This window comes from Falco cherrug, chromosome 10 (assembly GCF_023634085.1).
Source record: "Falco cherrug isolate bFalChe1 chromosome 10, bFalChe1.pri, whole genome shotgun sequence".
In the NCBI taxonomy this organism is placed as follows: domain Eukaryota; kingdom Metazoa; phylum Chordata; class Aves; order Falconiformes; family Falconidae; genus Falco; species Falco cherrug.
The window spans coordinates 15,420,891-15,439,385 of record NC_073706.1 but is presented as its reverse complement, the minus strand read 5'-3'; the positions used below and the strand labels follow the sequence as shown (position 1 = coordinate 15,439,385).

Sequence of the window (18,495 nt, the reverse complement as noted above, 5' to 3'; positions counted from 1 at the left end):
AACAGTGGACCACTTCTCCTTTATGACTGGGGATAAGAATGTTTAATTACAGCCCAACAGCGTGTGTTCATCCTTACGAGTTAAGAGTCACAGAAAGAAAATAAGTGTGCTGTCATTCAATTCAAGAAATACTACGGAATTACAGAAAAGGCAAGAATTTGGGAGGCAAATGATTTTCAGTGAACTTTAAGAAAAATACTAGTTAATATTTTTATTATCAAGTTTGAGAGGCCCACTCAATTCTCATTGTAGGGCAAAAGAAAAAAAAAAAACCAAGCCCCTACCAATATTTAATTAACACCTGCCTGATGATGATTCACTAAAATTTCTCCGATTTCAAGCCAACACTATCCCATCATCAACAGCATTAAAACAACATCTCCATTTAGCATCTCTGTAGTAGTTAAAATCCAGAAAGTCCTTAAGTGAAGTTCAAACAGCAGCAGCAGGGCAAGCATTGCACCTTCAGCAGCTGTAAACACGCTGACAAGGAAATCACTTGCTCAAACTCCTAGTTCTCCGGGCAGGCAAAGAGCCTTCGACTCCCCGTCTGTCCAGGTTACATTTAGTCAGGAAATATATTTAAGACCATATCATCATTTTACAATTGCTTCTACCATGAAAATACATAGATTCAATGCAATTATGAATTCAAAGGTGGCCAATTTCAGCAAAAAGAACAAGTGCAAAACACTACACACTTTACTCATTCACCGTATTGTTAAAATTTAGTTTCCTCAAGCCAAACATGAACCATAATCAAAACCTAACTCCAGTAAGCAGAACATAAAATAACAGGGAGCTATCATTAAACATTTCACTCTCTACTCCAAAACTTTTAAACCAAAGATTTGGCTGTGGACTTTGACCTACCAACAGTCTACCTGATGCTATGGGGCCAGCCAGTTAGCGTGTAGAAGCTGAACACTGCGAAGGTGCAGCCAAAAGACAGGATTTCTGAAGGTATCTTGGAAAAATCCATTTATGAACCTTCATTACCTCTGACAGCACTTGAAGAAGTTAAAGAGAAAATCAGGTCTGAAAGTGAAAGCTAAGGGAAAACTCTTAGCCTCCACATTTTGGAAGGAGGGCAATAACAAATTAGAATTAGCAATTTAGAAACTGTAAAGCTAGAAATAGGAGGGAAAAAAAACAACCCAAAAAAGACCAGAGATGCGCATTTTGCTACAGCGTTCTTAAAGTAATAAGCACTGAAGAGATTTTTACTGATTTTGTTAGTGAAAGCAGCCAGAAAATATTTTTATGTTAAAAAATTAAATAAAATCCAAGACAATTACTTCTTACCAGTAACAAACTGGGTTCCAGGTCTAGTGTTTCTCCTACAACAGCTGAGGACATCAACAGCCCTAGGGCAGCACAGGTAGTGCACTGTTCTGTGACCTCCTGATAGCACTGGTGTGAACTCTTGTAGGAGAAAGACAGAACTATTACAAAAAGAAAACCAGAAGTTATTAGCATTAAACTACAAGATTACTGAACGATTGGTGCATTTTTAAGTCATTTCCCTCCAAGCTCAGTTATAACACCCCTATTTTTATGACTTAATGAACCCTAAAAAAATTTTAACTCAAAACATATCAATACACTGCAGATAATTAAAGCCTGGTTACATTTTTGCAATAATAAAACAAGAGTTACTTCTTAAAAGTATGGGGGAAAAAAAAAAAGTCTAATTTTAGATAATGGAACTTCAAACAGATCCTTGAAACAACGGGGTTTCCTGTTTGGTAGCTTTTCAAAACATTCTCACTTTAATGACTTTTTGAAGAGACATTTGTGGCCCGAAGGGCACTAATTCACCTTATCTGACCTATAAAATATCAAGGTTAAAAAGCTACCAATACAACTCCTGACAGGAGTTTGCAATGGAATATTCAAGAGAATTTCTTCTTGAAATGTTCAGTTGCCAGCTGCAGCTAGCTAACAGCATACTAATTTAAGGGACTAAAGAGCCCCAAGATTTTGAAAATTCTGTGTAAAATATAGATACTTATGTGTAGTAAGGCACATTCACAGGTAGACTTCTCAGATGAAACATTGTTTCTGACGACAAGGTACAAAGAAGTAGTTCACCTACACAAAGGTCTTTTGTCAGTGAGGATGTATCCACTGTAGCTATCATCTTGTACACTTGCTTTTCTTATATAAAACAGGCTTTATTTTCTTCAGAATAGCATATTCACTACATTTGCAACATTTAACTTCAACTAAAATTTCTGACTATGCTTTATTCAAAACTTTATACTGCTTATATACTGTTAGCCATTACAGCAAAGTATTTGCCATATACTTCTCATCTCTGCATTTCAGACACCTTGAATATACAGATTAGCTCTCTTAACGAAAATGACCTATAAATCAATACTGTTGATTTCAAGACCGACCTTCTGTAGTAACAGATTGTGAAAGAAAACATCAGAAGATAAAAATTAAGAAAGCTTTTCCAATACAAACTTATGTCATAATATATGGTGAAGTAACATATCTAACAAATAAAAGTAGTAATAAGGAAAATCCAAGCATTCTTTATGGCAACACGCAGAACTGAAAATCTTGAAAACAAATACGACCCAACTAAATCAAATACCATTGACTTTGTTCTCAATTTCTATTTCAGAGTGCCAAGTCTTGCCTTTCTCTAATTCTGATTGCTTCTCCATAGCAATTGTTTTGGCTAGTTCTTTTTAGTCCTGCTATTTAGACAGTTAAAAAAAAAAATAAAGTGGGAGAGCGAAGGAGCCAGACCAACAGACACATGGGAAATTACTTTGTTAGTGAAGTGTAAAAGTAATACGTATTTTCACTTAGACTTAGGGCTGTTACTGTTAAGACTCTCATTTATGCTGCTGTCCCAGAGCACAAAATGAGCCAGAATAGTCTGGCGAGAACAGTAAAGCTGAGACCTGTATTATTTTGTACTGCTCTGCATTTTTTTCTTTTTGCTTTGAGCTCTGCACCTGTTTTCCTCTTCTAATCGACAAGATGAGAACCAAATGACCATGATTAATGGAGGCACCCCTACCACAAGGTAGGAGCAGAATAGCCAGAGGTATTTCTTCAGCTTTTGCAGCTGGGTAAGATTCCTAAATGAGCCCTTGTTATCAATGTTAAGCCCAAATTTATAAAGAACAGTAAGCCCTCATGACATTATCTCCAGCTACTCCTCCTTCCCTTACCACATCACAAAAATACGTTTAAATGCTGAGAACTTACCAATATTTGAAAATGTTTCCTGTTAGCAAAAATAAACGTCACAATGTTTCACAGCAGGACAGTGCATGTTTTAATGAAGAGAGGAGACTGGCCCCTGGTAACAAGCTCCAAAAGGTTCATCACATGTCCTGTATTTGGGAATGGAAAAAATAGGTGGCAAAAATTAAAATCTAATCTTTAACTTCATAGAAAAAACATTCAGCATCACAAAATTACAAGCAGCCGTTAAAATAACTGCACATTTACAACACTGCCATTTCCAACAAGAAATCTTCAGACAGATTTCTATAACTAAGCATACAGGAAAAATGATTTAGCCTGTGTTAACTGAAGTTTAACACACAAATTTTAAGACTATTAACAACTTCTGACTATGCTTCCAGACAGAAGTGCTCTGAAGAAGTCACTAAAAAGAGCCAGTATATATAAAGTCACCGTAAAACCCCCAGAAATACGAGGATTCCAAACAGTTAACATTGTTCTAGTTAACATCATAAAAGTTTCAGGTAATGTTTCTGTGGCACCTGTCATCCACAGTTTAAATGGGGTTACTATTAATCTAACCATACAGTTACAGCGATTCCCCCCCAAATCAAAACATTTGCCTAAGGTTACAGGAAAATTATGTGTCCACATTACAAAAAAAAAAAAAGATATCTGAATTCTATTCCCAGCCAACTTGACTGAATTGCAGTCTTCAAAAGTCAGTGTTACCTTCAAGTTAAAAAGCAGTACGCACAACGGTACTAAGCAGTTTGCTCCTCTTACAAAAATTGAAGTATTTTGGAAAAAGAAAACTCAAAGAGATACAGAAAAAAGATGCAAATACCTAACAGAAGGTAAAAGTTTTGTCTTCCATGCCTGTAAAATCTACACAGCCCAAAAGACAATTACTCCAAAAGACAATATTCCAACTGGTTACAATTTGCTAATACAACAGGATGCACCTTTCCAACAGGGCACTAGCTGCAAGCTTCTAGTTCAAAATGCTTACTTGCAGTAATATTTCTACTGCACTTGCATTTCCTCTGCATTTCCCTTATTCATTTCTCCGTAACTTCCAACTATGTCCATGTGCCTGTCTCTCCATCATGAAAAGCTACATCTCAGTACCGAAACAGTTACTTGTATCATTCTCCTATTTTTGATCTCCATTCTCTCTCATCTGGTTGCACCAAGAGAACGATGCCACAGACCTTGCAGAACACAAAAGATGGAAGAGCTAGCCAGCACTTACAAAACAAGTACCTTACAGGGTACCAGGCTTGACAAGTCTAGTGATACCAAAAAAATACAAGAATTTAGCTACACATGTATCTGCTACTCTAGTAAAGATTAAAAAACAACTGGAAAAAATCCAAATGCCTGTGGCTATTGTGACACTTACCCATCCAAGTGCCATTAACTCCTACAAGATCTTAAGCTTCCACTTAAAAAAAAGTCACAAAAGAAAGCTAAGCAAAAGACTTTGCCCTTGTGCACGTATTAGTCAAGACACAACATAAAAAGCACCTTAAAGAAAAAGAAAAAAAAAAAGTATTGAAGAACTGCAAGCATATCACACTGGGAATTGCCCTGAAGAATGATTCCCCCAAAACTTTCTCACTGTTTTTTGGATTTTTAACTAGGGGATCTTTGCTAAAGTTCCCAAACTCAGTACGTAGAAAGGGAGGGAGCCAAAGGAGGAAGAATCATGAGGTAATTTTTAAAGAGAAGTATAGCAGTGGGAGGAACCAAGAGAGCACCTAAGAGACAGACATAAGGGGTCAGGAATAATCTAAAAGGGAAAAGATCAACCAGTGCAAAACTAAAGATAACACACAAGGTACTCTGTGAACAATCTAATTTTGTTTGTGTAATCTGCAATACAAACACTTAGTGCCTTGGGTAAGTATCCCTTTTTACTTTTTAGTGTAAATCTCAGAATCCCAATTTGATCAACTATTATTAAAAAAAAAAAAAAAAGAAAAAAAAAAGACAGTGGAGCAAAGCCAAGAAGGATACAGTGGTAATAAGAAGGAAGTCAATAAACTAGTTTTATATTTAGCCAACACCTCATTCTCCAATACTATAGTGGCAGGGCTTTCAGCAGTACTGCATCCTGACTACTTCATTTAACAGTACTTAAATTAGTTGGTTTCAGGTTTGGGTATTCTGAGCACTGAATGGCTAATACAGACCATCGATTCTTCTGTTTCAGAGGACGATTTGAGCACTAGTCAGGAAGGTATCTCCTCCAATGGTATATCAGTGCAAAAGGTGCACATTTCTTGAACCCTTTCCTCAAAGAGAATGAGCTAACTGCCTGAAATAACAACTCTTTCTGCAGAGGTCTTCTTCGCAAGGTGAGAAATACCAGGAAGCAAACTCGCTTGGATGGAATAAGCAGTTTGTTCAACACATGATGAGGAAATAATTAGGAAAGATAACAAGGTATTTAAGTATACACAGACATAAACATATTCCTTAATATGTAAAACCCTACTCACTTTTCTAAGTAGGGTTCTTAAGCAGCTAAGTTCCTGGCACACACTCTGACATTCTTGTTACTAAGTTTATTTTAATCCACACACGAGCTAGTAGCTGTGTTTGTAAAATATTTCTGACGCCTCATTACCTCCCTCCATTACAGGAGACCCCAACTCAGTTTTACTACAAAGTGAACACTAGGCAACTTCCAACATTTGCAGAATATTTTTCTTCCCGAGTGCATATCCAAGCAAGTAACGGGACAGAAGGGATCATCACCGTATGGGCTGAAATAAAAGGGAGCCACATCACAAAAAGCAAGGCAGAAAGGTGCTTTTCACCTCTAACTCAGCATCTACCTGTTACATTTCAGCAAGGCCCTCCTCGCTCCTCCCCGCAGCTGCGCCACCGGCTCCAATGCACATGTACACCCTTACCTCCGCGCAACAAAACACCGCAAAGTGGAACACATTTCCATCTAATTAGAATTACCGTCAAGGATCTCATCCTGCCTGCAAAGCACTCAGAAGCTATTCAAAACCAACGTTTCAACAGCAGTCTGATGTTTCTTAAATACATGGGTATGAAAGAAAGTTAAAGCAACTGTTCAGAAAATAACTGCGCCACAGCTGACTTGGTAAGGGACACAAAACCCCACCCGCGAGCCTCTGAACTCTACCACACTGTGTAGGAAATTCAGGGAGGACTTCCCATTAGACTCATTTACCAAGAGTAGGCGTTTTTGGCACAACTATGATTTTTCATCAGTGTTAATAGAAAATGCTTTGAAAGAGCTGAGTAAACCCCAGCACCCCTGTTTCACAGAAGAGGAGACCAACAAAAAGCCATTACGATGCCTGCACATTCAGGCAACAGCTGCAGGATGGGAACTGAATCCCAAGCACCTATCCCTCCAAACTGGACATCCCCGTGTATCCAAATACACTGAGGCAACAAGAACCAGAAACCTACTGAACTGTTCAGGGAAATTGAGATTCTTTCCTCTTGCATCTCAACTGAAAGAAGTCTTGCAACAAACAACACACATTTTTATATCTCATTCCGCCTAAAGGGCTAAGGATCTAGAGGGAATTGAGGAAACCAACTACTGAAGGTTGTATTTAAGGGAGCTGTAACACAAACATATCACCTAGCGAAACAAGAAGTCCTCAAGAAGGAATAAAGTGACGTTTTGAAGCAGCAAATTTTAACACTGGAGTCCTGACTGTCATTGTACGTGACCAAAATACCATAAAAACGCTCGCGGGGATCCTTAGGTCTGGAGTAGGATCGCAGCAGTTCCCGCAGACCAAACACCTCCCTCTGTCTCACAGCCATGGTAGGTCCTTGTACTCTCGCCTAACATGACCCCTGCTATCTACAGACAACCCTACAGCATGCATGCTTTCACTATTAATACATTTTAAGTTTCAAATATCACACACATAAAACACAGGTAGAGCCATGCACTTAAAAATATTCTAGCCAGTCATAAGCCAAAAGCAAAATATAAACACGGCATTAATCCTTTTGTGCCAAAGTGTCAGAATTTTCTAGGGTATGCTCACAGCCAGGAATGGACACAAATTGCTGGCTCCTGGGAATTATAACAGACATGTGGGATAACCATTACAACTGCAGGTAGCTCTTCAAAGACTTAAACTAAGCCCTCTCCTTGCCCTTTTGTTTGCCCATTAAACTAAGCACACAGGAGCAAGGAAAACCCCTGTGAATGCTTTTTACCAGTTTAGGGGGAGTCTAGAGAGCGTTACAGAGCAGCCAGTAAAACTGGCAAGAACACGCAGGGAAAAACGTCCTGGGAAAAGGCTAAGCTGTTTATGAAATAATTCTGCTCTGAAAGCAAGCAATAACAGTTTGGATTGGGCATCAGCCTGCTGCTGCACTGCTGGGAGGACAGGAAACTTTGCATAGAAACTTCAAAAACACATATCTAAAAAAAATCCACACAAGTGGATAGCAAAGACGAAAGAATATGCTCAACCTCACAGCAACACCACACGTTAAGAGAGGAAAAGCAGGCATATTAACAGCAAATAACACATCTTTCAAACATGAGGCATTTTTCCTTTTGACAGAGGACTGCTGGGGATGGGGGGGAAACTGCTAAACTGGTTTTCCTCTAAGCACTTCCAATTATTAAAAAACAAAAAAAAAATCCTCTTGTGAAGAACATATCCACTGTTGTACAACTGTCCCAGAAAACCAAGACCATGGGGAGAAACTGGCCCATTTTCTTCAGTCTCCAAGAACCCCATGTACAGGTCATGTTTTCAAAGGCTCAATCCTACACACTCCACAATGAAGCAGCATTAAAGTATATGAATAAACATCGAATGTTAGAATTATTATAACACCACATTTTTTGGTATCACACTAAAATTAACTCAGTTACACCAATGATAAGTCTATGAAAACTACTGTGAGAGAAGTTTAGCTGTGAGCGAGTTTCCCCCTCCTGGACAGGCTGCATCAAAACCAAAAGACTAGTTTTCTGTTTCAATTACAGTTATCCCACTCACATACCAAACCACGTAATATTTTTCAGGAACGTATGTCTGGGAGCTCCCCTAAATACCATTTTGTAGCTCTCCCTCCAGCCCATGGGGCAGGCTTCTCTGCCCATTTCTTGTCAGTTCCCCAAAAACACCTTAAAGCGGTAATTCCTTGCCACATGTTGAAAATATTGTGACTAATAATACACTCCACCCATTTTTTCCATCACTAAAGGTTTCAAAATATAAAACCTGACAAACAGTAAGAGAAGCTAGACAGAATTTAAAAGGGGAAAGTCACATTTTACTTCCAATCAGAAGATGCTATAAAAACATAAAATGTTCAAGCAAGGTACTGATAAAAGTGGAAGAGCTATCCAGCCACATCAAGCTTCTTCCTCAAAATTTCATTTTTCTCACCGATCCTGGATAATGCAGCTTTTCCTTTTAATCCCCACAGGGGAAAAAAAAAAAAAAATATTCCCCCCTCCTTTCTGAGAAAACACATTTAGTGCATTAGTAGCAGGGCTGCTCTATGTACATAGAGAATCCACACTTGTAATAAGTACTTGATCGAGTTCAAGAACTGAGACCTAGATCTGTATTATAGTGACTAAATGCTAAAAATGATACCAGTGATGCAATTAAAATGCATGCAGGAACTTTGGTACAGGTGTCTACAATACTACTGTTTGCTAAACACATCTCCTAATTAGCATGGCTTTAAACAATGCTGATAATAATCCGGTCCTGTAAAGCCTGCCAAATGAATCATTGAGATTGCAAAATAAAAAGCATGAGGAATTCATTAAAAAGCTGTTAAACTCTCCTTTGTTTATCTTTCCCATGTCAGGTGCAAAAATAAATAAATATCAGTTTATATCTCTGGATTTCATCCGAACGCTCTGCTTCACAATAAAGCGCCGGTGAAGAACCTCCTTAGGAGGTACCAACGTTTCTTTTTTTTCCTCTGTTTCAAAAGAGAAATCCTCCCACTATTACAGTCCTGAAAATCTGCTCCATTCTCTATTTGTCATCTGGGATTGAGTTATCAGACACTACTTGTATTACTTTGGGAACTGACATGTCTATTTACAGAGACACAAAGGCAATCCAGCAGCACAACCCCTTCTTTTCCCAGCACCTTTCGCAGCACCTCTCCTCCTCCCACAGCCAAATTTTACACACACTTTCTTTGGGGGAGCAGGGAGGAGGACACCTCACTAGTTTCCCAGCATGACAGAAAACATTTCCAGCCACTTTTGCACTTGTTACGGCCTTATGAAAAATCACCTATATCCCCCAAAGGAACAGCAGTATTTTTTTTCCAAGGGTTTTTTTTTGTTTGCTTGTTGAGGTTTGTTTTTTTTTTAAAAAAAAAAAAAAAAAGGGTCACTTCTCCCATTTCAGCCTGCAATTAAAATGGAGGCAAGGCCAGGCGATCTATGTCTGGCTTTAGGGGGAGACAATAACCCAAAACAGGCCTGGCTTTTAAAGGAGAGAAAAAAAAAAAAAAAAAAAAAAAGAGAGAGAGAGAAAGAGAGGGAGAGGAGAGGGAGAAAGAGAAAGAGAGACCGGCAGAAGGAGAGAAATACAACATGCTTCACCAGTATTATTACCTCATCCCTTTTTCCAAGCAGTTTTGAACCACACTCCTGACAAACTCTTGGTCCAACTTGCACGGATGCTGGTTTTTAGGGGGCGGAAAGGGGTTTAATGCTGGAGCCGGGATTGAGGCTGGCTATTCGCAAGTGGAGCTGCTGTTAAAATGCCCCCTTGTCTCTTCTCCTCTCCCTTGAGCTGGGTGTTGACGCAGCAGAAATTACCAGCTGGAAAATTCCCCTTTTGGAGGTTACGGGGAGGGGGGGGGGGGGGGGGGGGGCGGGCGGAGGAGCGAGGGGAGGGGAGGGCCGGGGGAGGGGGGTTAAACCCTGCCACTTACCAAGTTAAGCCATCCACCCACACCAAATAAGACATCGCGTCCCAAAGAAGGCACCGTGCCCCCTCCGCGGGCAGGGCGCGATCGGCCCCCGCTCCCCCCGCGGCGGGCGGCAGGCTCTGCCCCAGCCGAGGGTGCCAGGCTGGGGGGGATAATATCGCTGATAATAAACGAGGCGGCGGTGCGGAAGCAGCGGGCGGGGGGCTCCCCGCCGCCCCCGGAGCGCTGTCCGCCTCGCCTCGCCTCAGGGCGGCCGCGGGGATGGGGGCGGCCCGGCGCTGCCGCCTCAGGGGGCGGGCGGCCATGGCGACCCCCCGCTCGCCTCAGGGGCGGGGGGCGGCGCGCTTACCTGGGCCCCATGGAGGAGAGCGGGGTCTCGGAGCGGCCGGAGCTCTGGCTCCGTCGGTCACTCCGTGCCTCTCCTCCCGGGTGGGGAGGGGAAGGGGGGAGGAGGGCGGAGGAGGGGGGGGGGGGAGAAGCCGGCTGAGGGGGGAGGCGGGGGGGGGGGTGGGGGGGGCGCCCGGGCGCGCTCCCGCCGCTCCCTCGGGCGCGCGGGGCGCGAGCCCGCGGCGGGCGGGGGGGTGGTGCCGTGCGGCGCGTGCCGGCGCTTTCCCCGCCCCTTCTCGCCCATCGGCGCCCGATGATTGGGCGGCAGGAGCCACGGGCCTCCGTAAGCACCGCCCTTTTCTACGCCCCCCCCTCCCCCCCCCCCCCCCCCCCCCCTTGCGCCGGGGGAGCGGGGGCGCCGCCGCCGGCTCTGCCACTGCCGGACACCGGAAGTGAGGGAGGGTGGGGGCGCGCGCCCGGGCTCGCCTGCGCGGGGCACGACGGGACGGCGCGGTGACAGGGCTGAGGCGGAGGGCGGGGGTGCCCCCGCTCCTGCCCCTCGGGTCCGCACCCCGACGGTCGCCGCCCCGGGCCCGCCGGGGCGCCTCTTGCCTGCCCTTGCCGCGGCAGCAGGTGCGCCTGGCCCGGGCAGGAGGCGCGCCGCTGCGGCCGGCGGGCTCCCCTCGGCGGGGTGCGTCCCCTCAGGCCCAGCGCGGCCTCCCTGGGCGCCGCGCCCGGGCCGGGGCGAGCATCAGCCGCGGCGAAGGCCGGGGCTTCGCTCTTCACGGGAGTCTGTGCTCCCGGCGGGGCTGGGCCGCTGCCTGGGCCGCACTATAGCCCCCTCGGCACCTCGCAGGGGCCAAAAAAAAACCCACTTCGCCACTCTCTTAAGAAACAAGTCATATTTCACGCAACCCCCAGTGGAAAAAAAAAAAAAAAATCGCAGCCCTGCAGACTTGAGAGCCCCCTGACCAGCCTGGGTAGCGGGGCGCTGGCCCGGCTCAATGGCTGGAGAGCACGGCTGGGAGGTCTGGAGAAAGGTTCTGCCGCTGTGAAATGGAGATCACGGTTCCTTGTCGGCCGTCAAATCCGGGGATGAAAAACCTCTTGTTGCCACAAAGGGCAGGATTTTGCCCTTCTGGCTGTCGTGCTGAAGGATCTGACAGAAAGTGCCCTATATTTCAAAGGACAGAGCTTAACAGGACAGGATAGGTCTGGAGCGTGGAGGAAGTCAGCGCTGATCGTACGATAGCTGTGGCGAGCAGTGGAATCGTTCTTAAAATCCGCGGGTGCTGGATGGTGAAAGCAGGAGCTGGTCCAGCAGATAAAATGTTTGCAAACTGTTTGCCTGCATTTTCCTACCATGACTGTGCCCCCAGTTGGGAAATATACCTATGAGTAACTGGGGTTGGCCATTTATTTGCATAGTTAACTGACTTAGGTGTCTAATCACAGTAATTGCCTGGATAATTGTGTGCCTAAGGTTTAAAAATTTCCTCCGTGGTTTCCTTTCCCTCATCCTATATATTTACTTCATCTCAGGCTTTGAAGTAGGCAGACCTACCTTGGAGCTGACTTCTGTACCTGCTCTTCATTTATTAAAATCCATTTCTGCAAGGTGCTTTTAATCTCTAGGATGTCCCCTCACAAAAAGTGTGTTTTCCACTTTTTAATCTGTAATTTAAATAAACGGATGTTCCGTCATGTGTTTTCCTCCCCCCCTTCCCTCCTACGTACCCTAAATAGTTTTAATTTTGAAAAGACTATGAGTAAACCTGATTAATGAAAATGAAATGTCTTAACTCCAGCATGTTTTTAATTACCTCTTTATTTTATATTGCAACAGAGTCCAAGCAGCACCTTCCTAGAAAGAGTTCCATTAAAATGCAAATGAAGACTTTGCAGAAGTCATGGAAGGACACAATTTCTTAGACTTAAGCAACACAGTATCGTTGCCAGGCGGAGTTTCCCACTGCCACCTGCTCTTTCTGCACCGCAATCCTGTGCATTTGCCGCATCGTACGCACATTTTCCGCTCTTGGTTACCTGTGGGTGAAGAGCACCAGAACTAAACTGCCAAAATCCCTTTTCCACCCTGAAGGCTCAAGCCAGTTTTCATGTGAAGCTGTCCCTCCTGCACCTGCAGGTGTCAAATTGTTCTGTGCTTTATGTCTGCCTGGTTTTTAGGCTCTGCGCTGAAATATGAAGGTGAGAGGCTGACTGAAGGTTAGAGGGGCTGCTTGAAAATGGAGCTGTACCTTCATGCAAATATGTCTATTTTGCATAACATCTATATCATACCATATAAGCACTCCTGCCTTTCCTCACTTCTCTGTATTTGAGGGCGAGCTTCCCCAAAGCTCCTCAGGTTCAGCATGTACATTCCCTTCCTCTCCTCCTAGCCAGGGTTTCTTCCTCAGGTCTTTGTTGGATGAAAGTATTTATTTATGTAGTATTTATTTGTGTGTCAGGCTGGGCTGACTCCCCCAGAGCAGCAGCAGCTGCAGCCTGGGCACTGCCCTGGGGAGCGCTCTCCGAGAGGGGGAGGGTGGCGGCAGGCCGAGTTTCCCAAAGCTGTTCCACACAAAGGATTTCAGGAGGCTTGAAACGGTTTAATATTCTTTTGCTAATCATACCACCACCACCCCTCCTTTAATTATAAGTTTGTATTGTATTTTAGGTAAATGCTGCCATTGCTCAGCCAGTCCTTAGAAGTGAGGTGCTTTCTCCTCATAAAGAGGGAAAGATTGTGCATGGAAAAAAAGAGAACAGGAAAAAAAAAGTGAGCTGGAGGAAAAATCAGGGTAGTTCAGTGATTTTTGGTGTGCAAGGTGCCATAAACAAGATGCACAAAGGAGAGGTTAAGAGTGTAATGATGCACTTCTTTGGAGAAATGTCAAGGATTAAAGACCGCATGTTTCCAGCCTCAGTCGATGTCCTTTGCATGCCGCCATATCACAGATCTCATCGAGGCAGAGACCGCTGGAGGTGAGGACTTTAATCACACCATTCATAGTTTTTAGCCACTGGGAAAACAAGTAAAAGTTCTATTCGTGTGGCACAAGAGTGTTTGGAATCGCCCCAACACATTCCCTTCACTTTAGGAAGAGCCTGTGAGCGCACAGACATACCGCCAGCCACCAGCACAGCCAAGCTGAAGCCATGTGCCGGTGCTTAGTGGCTAATGATCGTCACTGGCTGCGCAAGTCAAGCGCATGTGGACTTGCAAGCATGTCCTTGAATTCTGCTGCCTGCTTGGTGCACCTGCACCTCTGTGATCACTCACTAGACAATCTCAGAGACCTTACAGGTGTCAATACGCCAGTGCTCACATGCACTGTCCTCCTGCTGTCCCCTGTGCTGGCGTAGGGTGGGACCAGACTGGGGAACGGCTGCCTAGGTTGCTGCGTTTGTACCGTGTGCCATTTGCAAAATCATCAGTAATGCTGAAGCATTCTCAAGAGCTCCTGTCTTCAGCTCTGCTCTGCCTGATACTCATCATAGTTGTAGGGGATTTTACAACTGATAAATGAAAATTATTTCTTGTGTGTCTGTGTCATGCGGTCAGTTTGGAAGCACATTAAGAAAACCCAGATGGCTCAATTATCTGTTTTTTTCCCCAACAAAAGTTTTGTGCTCTGAAATAGAGATGTGAAAAGAAATCCTGAGCGATCCCTGACCTGTAATCTCTGCTGGCAGTGATCCCCATTTTGTTTCCATGTTCTGTACACCATAGACATGGATCTCCATCACCAAAGCCTGCTCTTCCCTAACTACAGAATAAAGAAAGCTGTTTCACAGGGCTCTGCTCCTCCCCCTCATGGCAGCTCTGGATCCCTCCAAATCCTGGGACCATCAACTCTTGTCAACCACGTTGAAAGCAGCTAACTGATGTCAGAGGAAAGGGTTAAAGGACCCACATTCCTGTCCCTATTGCTCCGACCAAAGGTCAGGCGGGTTTTTAGGTGAAGGAAGGGAGGGAGGTGGTGAGAAGCCCTGACCAGGTCATTTGAGGAGTAAACCACATCTGAGACGAGCTAATGAAGCAGTATTTGTCTCTCTTACAGGCACATACTCCCGGTCTGTGCCGGGCAAGTTAGAATTCCTTCTCTAGTGGGAGTGAAGATGTCAATTGTATTTTTTCCATGATGTGTATTGAGGCATTTGCTAGGTTGTGGGAGTAAACACTTGGGGGAATTCTCCATGAGCTAGCAAGGGCAAGTCACAAGCCTACTAAATATGGTGAATGAAGATTACAAAAAATCCCTGGGGAATAAAACTCCCTCTTTCCACCCCATCTCCCCACCACCACCACCCCCGCATATTTTTTCTCATTATCGTGCGCTGCTGTTTCACTTCTTGCCGGGTAAATCCGTCGCCATTTGTGTGACTAAACACATTGTGCTGCTTCAGTTTTGATTTTCTGTACCAAAGGGCAGCACCGGGGTGGTCCTTCACATCTTCACCACTAAGCAAGATGCACCACACCATCCTGCTAGAGAAAGCAGAGACACCAAATACTCAACGGGGGGGAACAGCAGGAAATGCTCTCAGGTCTGTAAATACTTGAGGGGGTGAGAGATGATGTTCATGTACAAAATATTTGACCAGCCGCATCCCACTGACCTCCTTTGGTGCTGCTGTTGAAAGGGATTGGCCGGAGTCAGAAACAGTTGATCTTTAATGCTCCAAAAATACATTCCCTTTCAAAGCCTCTCAAGTGGAGAAGCCTCCAGGCTGCCAAATTCGGTCCCCACTCCCAACCTCTCATGGCCTGGGTGAGCTCAGCTCCGGGGTGTTCGATTAGGTTCACCCAAGGCTGTAGATGATGGTAAGGATGAAAGGTGCTGGGGCCATGGCACAGAGGGGTGCAGGAGTGGGGTGTGGGGGGACACAGCAGCAAGCACTGTCCCCAGACCTTCTCCTGCCTGCTCCATCCCCATCTTGCTGCCCTGGCTCTGTCTCACCTCTCGCTCGTTCTCCTCCTTGGGGTGGCCCAGCAGCAGCCAAAGTCTGGTTCTGCTTCTTCCAATGAAATGCTAAAACCAAAAGAAAAATTCCCAAACTGACAGAAAAGGTTCTCTTTTCAAAACATTCCAAAACAGGGACCCATAACAATCCTAGTGTTTCATTCCCAGGAATGTTCACGCAGGGCAGTTCACAGGGGAAGATGTGCAAGTTGTGGTGGTTACCAAAAGGGTGACAAGCCTGGTGCACTTTATGTTGCTATTTGGGGCTGCAAGCCTGGCAGAAGCACAGTTTGCAACAAGAAATATTTGGGGAACACTTTTATTCAGTGACTAATTAAATAACATTGAAATAAAATAAAATAAAATAAAAAAACAAACCCCAAATCATCTGGTTTAAAAGGAAGGCGATGGGCTGTGACACAGGAGGCTGTAACTCATGGTTCCCCAGCAAAAGCATTGGTGTGAGACCTCCCAGTACTGTTTGGGAGCCTAGAGCCAACCTGGGGGCCCTTGGATCCCCACCCAGAAGCTGCTGATCATTTTGGTGCTGGTCCAGGCTCAAGCAGATCACTGTGCTATGTGGATATTGCCCTCCTCCTGCAATAAAGAACCTCTGCTTTCCTTTTTCTGAGTTTGTGCTCTTCGCAGGGTTGCTTTCTGCTGCATTTTACGTTGCAGTGGTCTGGTACTTCATCCCTTTAAAGATTTCCTCCTTTCCCAGGTGTGGAGCTGGAGCAGCTCACCCCTCTGTGTTTTGGGTAGCACCCTTTAACCAGATCTTCCCCTTTTTCAGCTCTCCGCTGACATTTGCCTCTCTGCATCTGCAAAAAACCACTGCCTGGGCCATGCTTTTTCCTGAGACCAACAGCACAACGTTGGCACGTTTAGAATAAATCTTGATCCTTTCTCCTCCAGTATCACCATCCTTCACACCTGCAACCTTTCCCAGCTGTTGCCCACGGGCTTACACCAGCCCCTTTAGAAATGGGCAAACCCGTTTCTCTTTTCAGTGGACACAAAGCAGGACAGTCTGATTTGGCTCAGTTAAGCTTAAGCTGTTTTGCTACAGCACCTCAAACTACTCAGTGTTTAAGAGAAATATAGCTGAAATAAATCCCTCTGTGTGCAAATAATTTGTCTTCTTCAGAACCTGAAGGAATTGCAGGCCGTGCGAGCCCTTTGTTTCATGCGATCTGTGTAAGTTGTGTGTGTAATGGAGCCACGCTCGAAAAAGGCAGAAGCAACAGTTAAAATATATAGAACTGCTGAAGTCTGGGCAGTGTGGTTTGGGGTTTAGTCAGGCAATTGGTAGTTTGCCTAACGATTCAGGCCACATTTGAGGTTTAGCTAGTTTAAATAGAGTAAGTTAAGTTCTGCTCTCATTTATGCGGAGCTTGGGCTGACAGTCCAGCGGGCACAATCCAGCCCTTTCTGGGTGGATTAACTGCACCTCTGCTCCCGTCCCCCTCAGCTCAGGAGGGATGGAGAGCTCATCTTCATTTGGATCCTGCTCTGATGCTCCCCCTTTTTCTTACCTCCAGTGTCCTGAATTTGCTCAGGCAGCCCAGGTTTTGGGGTCCCACGCAGGGCAGTGCCTGGAGCTGAGCTGCTGTGGGGGTAGCAGCAACTCTGTGGCTGCTTCCCATTCTGACATAACAAGAAAAATTAGGAAGACCCTGACAAAACATTCACAAAATGCTCTTAAGTAAGTAAGAAGCATTTTGCACGATATTTGAATTTATATTAAATTGCTTGCCATGAGGAGCAATGAGGCTGACAATAAATTAGTTTATATTAGAAGCTGTTCAAAGGCAGTTAATAGTGTTCAGCATCACCCAGCCGTTCCGTGAGCAGCAGCGCTGGTAGTGCCTGGCTCCTGCGGACCTAGGAGCTGTCGGGGTCACGCCCATGGCTGTGTGTCCTGGCGGGCAGCATCTTCCTGCTGCAGTGCCCACAGCCACCTCTCCTTCCCACCCTTCCCAACAGGAAAGTGGCTCATTAAGTGCAAAACCCCCCCTTGTTGGTGTCAATGGTACATGTGTAGGTGATGGGTGTCCGCTGTGGGCACTTCCCAGTGGTCTCCACGCACTCCCTGCAGGTTTCTCCCTGCTCACCCTGGCTTTCCCCCTCTGCCCAGAGCAGCCTGGCTGGCTGATGTGACCTCTAGCCAAAACCCCGGTGCTTCCCAGCCCCGGGGAGAGCTCAGCCGCTGTTCCCAGCCCTTGGCTCCCACAGGATTTCCTATCTGGGCAGAGCCAGGGTCGGCAGGGAGGGGTCCGGCCGGGTGCCCCGCAGCCCCCAGCCCTGGCCCGGCTGCAGGAAGCGCCTCCGGGTGCGTGGGGTGGGGTGGGGAAAGGAGGGGAGCGGAGGAAAATGGGGAGTCACGGGGGGAGCTGCCAGATAAGGCTGGGCTGGAAATGCCGGGCGGATGCAGCTCCAGGCCGGGGCTCGGACCTGCGCCCCGGTCACTTCCCTCGTGCCGCCCGGCCGGAGCCACTACAGGAGCCCAGGGATGAAATTACAGCCAGGGAGATCCAGCACCTGAGCAGGGGCCAGGCTGGCTCCGGCCACACACAGCCAACAGGCAGCAGAAAATCCCTCCTGGAGCGGGCCGCCCTTGGGAAGATGTTTCCTCTTCTCTGGGCAGGCAGAGCAGGGCACGGGCAGAGTCCAGCATCGCCCCGGGGCCGTGGGCAGGGGGATACCAGTCCAGAGGGCTGCGGGGGTCCGGGGGAGGCAGGGCTTCATGGTCCCCGGGGCCTGACTGTCCCCAAGGCAGTGGCGGTGATGAATCCAGCCTCCCCTCTGCTCGCCTTCATCCCTCCCGTGTGCTCAGCCCCATGCAGGAGCCCAGCCATTGCGTCTGACCCGATTTCAACCACCAGATGGGACAGGAATCACTTTCTGGATGAGCCCTGGAGCCCGGTCGGGCCGGAGCTGTGCTGGCAGGGCCGGCACTTGCACCCGGGTTCAGGGATGCGCCCAGGCAGAGGCAGAAAGGCGACTGTCCCCAAAGCCTGGGAGAGCCCCTGCTCTCCAGGGA

At 46.0% G+C, this 18,495-nt stretch overlaps 1 protein-coding gene across 8 annotated transcripts in view; it reads right to left on the bottom strand.

The window, feature by feature from the left end:
• ZBTB46 (zinc finger and BTB domain containing 46) overlaps nt 1-10,615 on the bottom strand; it is a 56,277-nt gene extending 45,662 nt beyond the window's left edge. Inside the window, exons 1-4 of one of the 8 annotated variants that reach the window (XM_055721793.1) lie at nt 10,505-10,615; nt 9,836-10,016; nt 3,235-3,362; nt 1,306-1,445 (exon numbers count right to left, since the gene is read on the bottom strand). In XM_055721793.1, the coding sequence (XP_055577768.1) occupies nt 1,306-1,359 (54 nt within the window). In that variant the 5' untranslated portion in view covers nt 1,360-1,445; nt 3,235-3,362; nt 9,836-10,016; nt 10,505-10,615. Of the gene's footprint in view, nt 1-1,305; nt 1,446-3,234; nt 3,363-9,835; nt 10,079-10,158 lie in introns of those variants that run through there. The other 7 variants (XM_055721792.1, XM_055721791.1, XM_055721795.1 and 4 more) reach the window with 7 other exon arrangements.
• Between the last annotated feature and the right edge of the window lie 7,880 nt (nt 10,616-18,495).